We start from the raw sequence: 10,260 nt of genomic DNA, 5'->3' as shown, positions 1-10,260 counted from the left end.
TATCAGGTTAGATTTCTGGAAAGACAATCCCACAGTATTGACTGTTTTTCAAGGTTTTTGCACCTGCAAAGGAATGAATGCAAGATAGATCAGTTCAAGGACATATTGTGGAATATTTCAGGTAAAGCAATAACATCTGCACGGAGACAAGCAGAACAGTTTTGGGGTATTTAATGTTTATGTTTAATCAAATAAATATTTTTGCTTTAGTGCAGTTTCTTGTTTTGTTCTGTGCACATTTATATAAAACTGCATAAATAATATACATAAAAAAATCGATTATTATTATTATATTAATTATTATTATTATTATTATTATTATTATTATTATTATTATTATTATTATTATTATTATTATTATTATTATTATTATAATAATAATAATAATAATAATAATAATAATAATAATAATGCATCAGTTTTATATAGTGCTTTTCTGGACACTCAAGGACGCTTTACAGAGCATTATTCATTCACTACACACTCGCTGGGGGTGAGCTACTATTGTATCCCCAGATGCCTTGGGGCAGATTGACGGAACTTCACCACTTTCATACAAGGCAATGTGGGTGATGTGACTTGCCTAATGACACAAGAACAGTTTTTGCCCCAGCATTGCTTAGCTGCTTATTATCTCTTAGATCCAGTTTGAGCCTTTGAAAAGGTAAAATTCAGCCACGAATGCCATTGTAATTTTTTTCCTCTTCTTTATCAGGTTACCTTGGCTACACCAGTGGATTCTCTCTGAGCTGTATGGTGTTTTTTCTCACTGCTGTAAGTCTGATAGAGCCACATGACATGACTCCTCAGGCATCTTATCTGGACACATACTGTTCACAGCCACTTTCCCACTGCACTCTGCTTTCACCGCCCCTGTGTCCAGAACCTATTGTACATAATATCACACCAGGCAATATACAACAGGTGTTATGCAATGGACTGTGCAAAGGGTTTTATCAAATGTATAGAAATGTGTAGAAACTATACCCAAAATTGGGAACATGCTATCATGCACCTTGGACAATACATGCTTTCTAATTAGATGCAGACAGTACACAGGGGACTCATTTGACCTCAGTAACTGATTATAAAATATAGCTGTATTGGGGCAAAGATACACTGCACAAATACTGAAGATTTGGACTTAACGTGGTGTTTGTATGTCTCTGTAGGTCATCTATAAGAAGTTTCAGATCCCCTGTCCATTTGAGGAGTTCTCCATAAACAGCACCTCCACTCACCACGTTGTAAATGTCTCAAGCCATGCCCACGACTACATCAATGGGGCTGTCCCTGCAGAGGACGATAGCCACTGTACTCCACAAATGTTCACCATGAACTCGCAGGTAAGAACAGATACAGGTTTTGTCAATAAGACTCAAATACCTATTATTTATTCGTGTACATATGGTGTGCTGTACTAGCCTGATTCATCAGCCGGTTTCACTTCATAGAAACCGTCTGACTGCGCAGCATTAGGATTCGTTTGCTCGTTTGGTAGACGGGTACTTTTTTAATTTAACCAATCGCTGCTATTTGGTTGTGACATATGTAAAGCACCGCTAACAGTGCTAACTGGTATATTAAGCTTTTCCCAAATTCTCTAGGTAGAAGGGCAATAACGTCTTACCCCTTAATAAATTTCACCAAACATTCTCTTTGTTCCAGCTCAAATCCTCAATCTTGGGAATCGTTGCCAATACTGAATGTCTGGCTTCGTCTACATCCATCTCGTCCACTTTGTTTACTGTTTGTTTGTTTACCCAGTCATGGCTTCACAGCTCTTCACTGACTGGCCGGTGCACAGTCTACAAATTACGGAGTTCTTGCTAACCGTCTAATGTATTCTGATTCCTGACCTAGTTGCTGGAGAGAAATGAAATTGAACTGAAGCACTAGGTGGCGCCAGCCTATTTAGTGCTGTAATGATTTTTGCACAATATTATATTTTATTATTTTTACACCTTTTTTATCTTTGTGTCTATTTAAGTATTTTTAATGTTCTAGTAAGACTGGTTAGTTTGAAGTCATTTACTTATTATAATTTATCTTGATTTGTGATTACATATTTTTATTCTCCTGGTGTTCTTGATTGAAATTATAACATATATGCCTCCTGTGGATTGATATGACTAATTTTACGGCACATGTTACTTGATGAAATGCAGCAGGCAACCAGTTTTGTGATAGAAGCCGGACAAAACTGTGGACCAAATTGCAATGACGACACAGTCAGATGATATTTCAATCCATATCTTTTGTCTAAGGTTATTGCGGGTTTAAAGCAAATATTTGACTAAACAGAAATCTTTTTATGAAATAGGCTCATGTTATTTTTGTAGAGTGGTTGTCAATATATCTGCGTGTTGGACAGGTGGCCATAATTGTTCTTGAATGCAGTAATTGTTAATACGCTTTGTTTACAGACTGCCTACACCATCCCTATCTTGGCCTTTGCTTTTGTTTGCCACCCAGAGGTCTTGCCCATCTACACTGAGCTGCGCAAGTGGGTCAACCTACATAACCTTAACAAGTTCATCGAGGAATATCCGTTCATATCCACTGACTTCTGTATCCTGTGCTTTTAGCCCAACAAAGAAGAAAATGCAGAAAGTGTCCAACATTTCCATCCTTGTCATGTACACAATGTACTTCCTGGCTGCTCTGTTTGGCTACCTGACCTTTTATGGTGAGACAATGGCCTCTGAAGTCAATATTTACAATAGATAATAATAGTTGCTTAATAATCAAAGCTGCTGTTTCTGGATAACGTTGTTTCATATGCTGGGTGGGGGACAAATAAGTAAGCCATATGGATAGTGAGTATTGTATAAAAAGAACATGTTCTGTATGCTGGACTTTTATGAGTTTTATTAATCATATTAAATAGTCTTCCATCAACATTAACTCAGAATTGCATTTTGATTGATTGAGAATTTGATTCATACATATTTCAATAATCCAGCAAATTTCAGTGATCCCTAAACAGTGAAAACACACATAAATCATACAATTCTTCAGTTCATACTATGCAACGCAGTACTGACTACTTCTGTTTGAATAATATGCTTTGAAGTAGCAGTAAATTAGCTTGATTGCCAAATATGGGTGCTTCTCTCTCCTTTTTATATTGTCGACCAACTCTAAAATAGACCTCTAAAAACTAAGAGGTTACTGAACCGCCTGGTGGTAATTTGGTGTTACTACATTTTGATCTGAAAGCATTTCATGTTATTTCAGGCAACGTGGAGCCCGAGCTGCTGCACACGTACAGCCGTATTGACCCCTATGACACGTTGATCCTGTGTGTACGAGTGGCTGTCCTCACCGCAGTTACTCTCACTGTCCCCATTGTGCTGTTCCCTGTAAGTCAAGACTTTATTCATTGAATTTTGGTTAGGTGCACAAACATCTATGTATCTTATTAACTTAACACTTTTGAAAACAAACAGCTGTGCCACATTCATTCTAAAAAACACTAAAAAAAATTCTGTTTTGCAATCAGCCACCAAGTGTTACTAATAATAATATACGCACTTGCACAAACTTGAAGCAACAAGTTCAGGCAATGACGCTTTTTCCTAGATGTATGTGTTTCATACACTGTTAAGTAAAGAAAAAAGGAATTTTGTCATCAAATCATTTAGACAAATTTTACAAATTTAGGATGTGTTCACTTTTTCACAAGCACTACCAGCATCAAACCAGGAGCTAAATATGGAGTATATCAGGGCTAGAACAGTACCAAGCCTACATTGGCTAGGTTCAAATCAGGTCCAAACCAGATAAAAGTGAACGTGCCCTTCATTTCTGAACTAAGCCCACATGACTACTTATCAAATCTTGTAACTATTCAAAAGTTCTAATCTAAAATAACAGTACAAAGTTTAAAGCATGTCCTTATGTCTTATGTAGGTGCGCAGAGCCATTCAGCAGATGATGTTCCCCACTAAGTCCTTTAACTGGATCCGCCACACCGCCATCGCTGTGATCCTGCTCTCGCTCATCAACATGCTTGTCATCTTTGCACCCAACATCCTGGGCATTTTCGGAGTCATTGGTAAATTTCAGACACAAATGCATGTCCTTGAATGCAACATGGGGCAATAGTCAATGTTTACATTAAAGTTAGCTGTTCATTACAGTCTGAATTGCCATATTGTTGGGTTTTTAAAGCAGGCTAACTTTGCATATAGTTTCTTGTTGCTTTTTTAATCTGAAAACATTAACCATTATGTTAACCACCATATTAACCACAACAGACTCTAAGTTTAAGCCCTGCATTTTTGTTACAGTTTTATTAAATATGAGTAGTTTATACTGACCCCGGTTCCCAGGAGAAGATAATGAATAAACCAATTTGCCTTCTATTATACAAACTCTAATATTATATAACATTGTTTATCTCTGTTTATCTAGTTATTGACAAGAGCAAACCTATACATTATTTCAAATATATGTTCAATTTCATCACTGTTCCTAAAGATTTCTTGACTAGTAAGGCATGTCCACATTATAGGTTATATTAGGATAGTGCTTTATATGGGTTACATATAGATTAACTTGTTTTGTTGCAATTGGCTGACTCGACCTTCTTGTTGACATGCTCTTTCTGACCACTTTCACTCTGCCACTTCCTGACCTCAAATATCAGACTGAAAGCTGGAAAACGTGACCTGTATTTACTCATGAACACAGTGAGGGCCCAAAGTCAATGTTATTGTCTCTTGTCGTCCTCAAAATGGAGTTTACGTTGAAAAGTTCAAAGATGAGAGGACAGGAAAACTAAGGCCAGGGACCCCACTTTGGTGGTCATATGGAACAAACAAATATTCTTCATTACGCTGTATTACTTAAAGATTACTTTAAGGTACACTAAGGGAAATTAATCTGCTCTATAGTTTCATTATCCTATTAAATAGCACTTACTATCCAGGTAGAATTGCAATATGCTATATATTGCACATGTATAGTCACAATTAAACATTGTAGAATTTAAGAGATTTGTTGTCCTCTGCACAATCATAATTGGTCCATCATACAACAAGGTATAGAACCTGATAGCCATACCAGAAAAGCATGTGATTTCTGTATAAATTAACCAGTAACTTTTTCAATCTTCTCTGCAATGTTTATGAATGGACAATTTATCCTTTTGTAATTTCTGAAATGTGCACACTGAATATAATAATAAACACAAATAAAAACACAAATCTAATAGTTATATTATTTGATTAATACAGGTTGGTTTTTCAGGTTGTTAATAATAATTTGTCTTTTAGGTGCCACTTCTGCCCCCTGTCTGATTTTCATCTTCCCTGCTGTGTTCTACATCCGTATCGTGCCAAAAGACAAAGAACCAATGACCTCAGTCCCAAAGATACTGGTAAGGCTTTCCACCTTTTACAAACTGATTATGTTGGTAACAATTTTGACATGGCATTAGTCTTTTTAGTTTAAGTTTTGGATTAAAATAAATTTAAAGTGTATAATTATACAACAGACCAACAAATCATTGTTACATTTAAGAGACAAATTGTATTCTATTTATCATATTGTGATGCATTCGGCCATAATTTTAATCCTCATTAATTACTTTTTTTTTTTTTTTACTTTCCACTAGCAAAAAAATGTTAAAACCAATGAAGAAACATTTAAACAAAATGAACACTGGCATATTTATGCATTGAAATACTAAAGGTGCTTAAGCTGCATAAGTCACATAATGATAAACAGATTACACAGAAATAAAAGATAAGGTTATCTGTTTAATTACAAGCTATTTCCTTTTTTATCACACTTCTTTCTGTGTCTGTCCTTCGCAGGCTTTGTGTTTTGCTGCTCTGGGTGTGTCTTTCATGGTGATGAGTTTGAGTTTCATTATTATCGACTGGACAACAGGGACCAGTCGTGCTGCTGGAGGACACTAACCTCAGCTTCTCTTTTACTACTACAACTACCACCACTACTACTACAACTACTGCTCCTACTACAGTAACACACATATGAGAACAAACAGGTATCACAACAGTAGTACTATGATATCAAGGGGATCTTAAGCACAGTTTAAATTTGACACTAAATACATCAGACTGTTTCTGGATGTATCACACATATCAAAATTGATTTATTACAGATTTTTATCTAATTTAAATTCTTTGTGATCATTATAAAATTAATCAAGAGAACAGGGTCTAAAGGTGTATGTCACTGAGGTGATATGACCTTTTCTACTTTTTGTTCACATAAATAACTGCAGCTGGTACTGTACAAACACAATATTCACTTTATACGCAACAGAGACATGAGCATACTGTATATTTACCAAATATTTTTATCATGACGCACAAATGGAGAATAGCCTTCAAAAGCCTTTGTTTTGAAATGCTCTTGAATCCATCCAAATGCATTTTGACATAAACTTGTACTTATAGAAACACTGGTGCCTTTTCAAAATAAGACACAGACATATATTAAAGACAGAAACTTATTTATTCAGAAACTACATCTGGTTTTAATCACAAATAAACTTTATTTAACTCTGCTCCTGATGAAGTTTCACTACATAAAATATATTTTACTTAGACATTACAGGACAGTATTTTAGGCTTTATCTCTCTTTCTGGGTTGAAGGTCCAGTTTGTAATTTATCTAGTGAGAATTATGCCACCTGTTGTATCCATGTTTTTTTTTGTCTTGAATGTTCCACAATATAGCATTTACATCACATTTATTTAAATATGGGTGTTTTATGGCCTAAAAATGCATTGGAAAAAACATGCATTCTTACTTTGAGGGGGGTCACCTCTCCTTAGATCTGACCTGTAATTTGTCCTGATTGTGTCACCTATTTGACTCCATGTAGACTGTAAAGTTTAATGCCATACTGTGGAACATCTCCATAGAGACAAGTGCGGACTCTCCACCAGAAAAGTTACATAGTTCCCCTTTAAATATGAATATTGTGGAAAAGTAAAATTATTTCTTTAAAGGTGTTGTGTATTTATTTTCTGCTTATAGATTAGGCGCACATTCTCAACACTAACCTTTTTCCTATTTTTTTTAAATTAACATAACAAATAATACTTTTTTTACTTTGTGTTCACCAATCATGCATTTCTATAAAAATAATTTTACCTTTTCACAATATGATAATCTTTGTGACTGCCATTATGACCTCACTGTAAACACAGTGCAAACCCTCACCAAATATGTATTTTTTTCATAGCAAATCAAAGGTTTGACTTTTTCTTGTAAAATAGTGCATTTGTTGTATTTACTTCTTTTACGTTTGTGTATGTCATTAGAAAGATCCACAATGATGCTGTTAATTTTAGCTTTAATTGTGGTAGCTTGTTAGGCTGATCATAATGATTTAGAAAAACAAACCCGCTGGTGGGTGTGGTCTCATTTATGAAGATAACTGGGGTGGTCTGGAGTACAGTATTTGAGTGTTATTGCTTGTGTCCTGTATCTAGTCCTGGTTTTACCTTTTTTGCATGCTGCTTGCCCAGTCTGAAGTCTGTTAACTGAACCACACTCAAATGCACTCATTCGTTAATATGCAGATGTAGTTACAGCAAAGATGAAAATTATGCTTTCCTCTGTTGACAGTTGTATTGCATTAGTTTTGAAGTCTTCATCCATGTTCTATGTTGTGATATTATTTTGTCACGTTTTTATTGTTATTGCGCATATGTACAAAGAATACTTCCTATAAACCAAAAATGTTAAACGGAGGGTGAGAATTTAAGTGGAACAAGTGTTTGGTCAGACAACATGTTTCTATTTGATTTGGATAACAAGCCCAATGTTTAAAATCTGTAAAATCACAGTGGGATCAATTTGTTGTGATGAAAAAAAAAAACTGTGCCAAAAGGTTATGCTAGTACAATGTCGCTCTATTCATTCAAAAAAAAAGTTCAACCTGTTGTTAGCTCTCTAGTTAGGTGTGTGCCACCTGCTTGTTGCTTGCTTTGGCTGAAATGCTCCACAGTATGGCATTAAACATGTGTATCCTGCCTTTATTCACTTATACTTATTGTTAAAAGGTACTTGACCTGATGATGTCATGTGATGTGTGTATCCATGGAGTTTTTTTTATGCCATACTGCAGAATATTACAGGCAAAACAAACATTTACATAGTGAAACTTTAAATGAACAGAACATATCTAGGCCTGCATTTTTTGCTGTGAGACTGCTCAATTGGTAGAATCTGCATCATTTATGGAGTCTCAGGCAATTTACAGAATAGCTTTCCCTGCGGTATTTCCTGTCACTTGAGTTATTCTCACAGAAAGAACTTTATACAAACAGCTTAGTTTAGCAGAAAACCACTTGCGCTCTTGGATTCTCACTCCTCATGATAAGTCAAAGCTGCTTGGACCTAATGACTTCTCAAAAACCTCTGTGTATAAAGAAAATCATTATTTATGAATTACTCTGTTATGTCATGTAGTTTTTGATCAAAATGTTTCTATATGGATAAATTATAAACCAGAATAGTGTCCCTTGCTTTTTATGGTGGTTGTAGTAGCGTTAAGTTCTTGTTTTGACATGTTGATGTGAAGAAGAGGAATTCACTGGAGGAGATCATGCCAAAATAACAACTCACTACCTGCTGCTTAAAATGACACTAACTTTGCAACAGTTTTAATGCAACCAGAGAGTGCCACTTATATGTACTTAAATCTATGTTCTGAATTTACAGTTTTATAGTCCAAACTTTGAATAATCGTGGACACTGTATATAATGTAAAGAGAAATGGGTTGTGAATCTTGTAAAATTTTTAAGGCTGAGCAGATATAAGGATTCATGACAGATGTTGTCTCTAAAAGGGACTCCTAATCAGAAAATACAGTTGTACAAGTTGTAAAAATTATAATATAAAATTATCCAAAATACTACATTAAAATGCTTTTTGTACTATTGTATGTATTCATTAGTACAAATATTAGTACCCCTTTCTTATTAAGCTTTATTTTTCATAATTTTGGGACTTGTTGCTTCCATCCAAACCTATCTATTATACTTAAAATAAAATAAATGATCAGTGCTTATAGATGTCTTATGAAAATAATGTATTTTACTTTAAGATTTGCACATTTATTTTACATTTTATACAGTGCCCAAACTTGTTCACAAATAGTTTTGTATATGGCTGTTGTGAAGAGCATATAAACATAATGAGAATGGCATTGCAGTCGTTGTAATGTGGAGATTTTAAATGTGTACATGTAAACCTTTTATATTTGTAATGCATATTCACTGTAGCTTATTGTAAAGTGTAAATAGCAGGGACATATTTTAGTTTGGCAATAAATAATTGTAGATGTTTTTATTTCTTGTCTCTTTGTCATATATCTTCAATTCATTGAGCTGGCAGAGTGTGTTTTATCTGTCCAAGGCCACAGTCTGTTTACTGAAGCACAGATACCGGGACATGAGGTCACTACAGCCCTCACTGACATCCTTGTTTAGTTCATTCTTAAGACAAGCAGCATATTAGAGTTTCACATTGCACTTCCCCCAAAAAAGAACGCAAATATAAAAAGTTTGTATGTTAAATGTTTGAATGAAAAAGTGTTAGGGATGAACCATTCTACAACCTATAAAAAGCCTTCTGGGTTACTTATTTAACTGAAAAACTTGTTTTGGTTAGATCTATTGAGCTACATCTCTTTGTTCCATTTCAAACTCCAACGACCAAAATAACACCAAATTGAGAAACCACTACAATACTATTTGAACAAGTACCAATACAAACAAGAACAAACAAACAAACAAAATCTGACCTTTGCTGGACAATTTTTTCTTTTAGAACCTGATCTTGCTAGCTTCAATTCTATATTTGAATAAGCTATTATTGACTACATACATGGACTACTTTAAACTAAATCCAGTTGCAGTTAGGAAAATTCTCAGATACTAAAGTAGGATAGGCAATTTATCCGTGTTGTTGAAAGAAAAAATGGATTAATCTCCAAAATAAATCATATTGGAAATGGGATGGCTCAGGCCCTCATAGTAATGATAGTGCGTAAAGGATGTGTAATTTGCTAATGGATATACTTCTTCTGCAGCATCAGAGATACCATCTATCACTGGAAGCACTTTCTAATTCAATACCCAGCAGTGCATACAATACCCCTATATCACCAGGCGAGGGCGCTGTTTCCCTTTCTATTCCCTCGGCCTAATTACGTGCCAAGGTATTTCATAAACAAGTGACACATTGACACATCGGCTATTGTGGCT

General features: G+C 35.0%; 1 protein-coding gene across 1 annotated transcript; it reads left to right on the top strand.

Annotated features, from left to right (window-relative positions):
- Positions 1–657: 657 nt before the first annotated feature.
- Positions 658–9,343, top strand: LOC110168584 (sodium-coupled neutral amino acid transporter 3-like). Its single transcript, XM_055160458.1, has 8 exons — positions 658–774; positions 1,173–1,346; positions 2,427–2,506; positions 2,589–2,689; positions 3,241–3,365; positions 3,916–4,060; positions 5,283–5,386; positions 5,826–9,343. Exons 1-8 carry the CDS (start codon positions 754–756, stop codon positions 5,928–5,930), a joined length of 855 nt encoding a protein of 284 aa, XP_055016433.1. The 5' UTR covers positions 658–753; the 3' UTR covers positions 5,931–9,343.
- The last annotated feature ends 917 nt before the right edge of the window (positions 9,344–10,260 follow it).

Source organism: Boleophthalmus pectinirostris, unplaced genomic scaffold (genome assembly GCF_026225935.1).
Source record: "Boleophthalmus pectinirostris isolate CB_2022bp ecotype Guang Dong unplaced genomic scaffold, ASM2622593v1 HiC_scaffold_3, whole genome shotgun sequence".
Taxonomy (NCBI): domain Eukaryota; kingdom Metazoa; phylum Chordata; class Actinopteri; order Gobiiformes; family Gobiidae; genus Boleophthalmus; species Boleophthalmus pectinirostris.
This window is presented reverse-complemented; position numbering and strand designations above follow the sequence as displayed.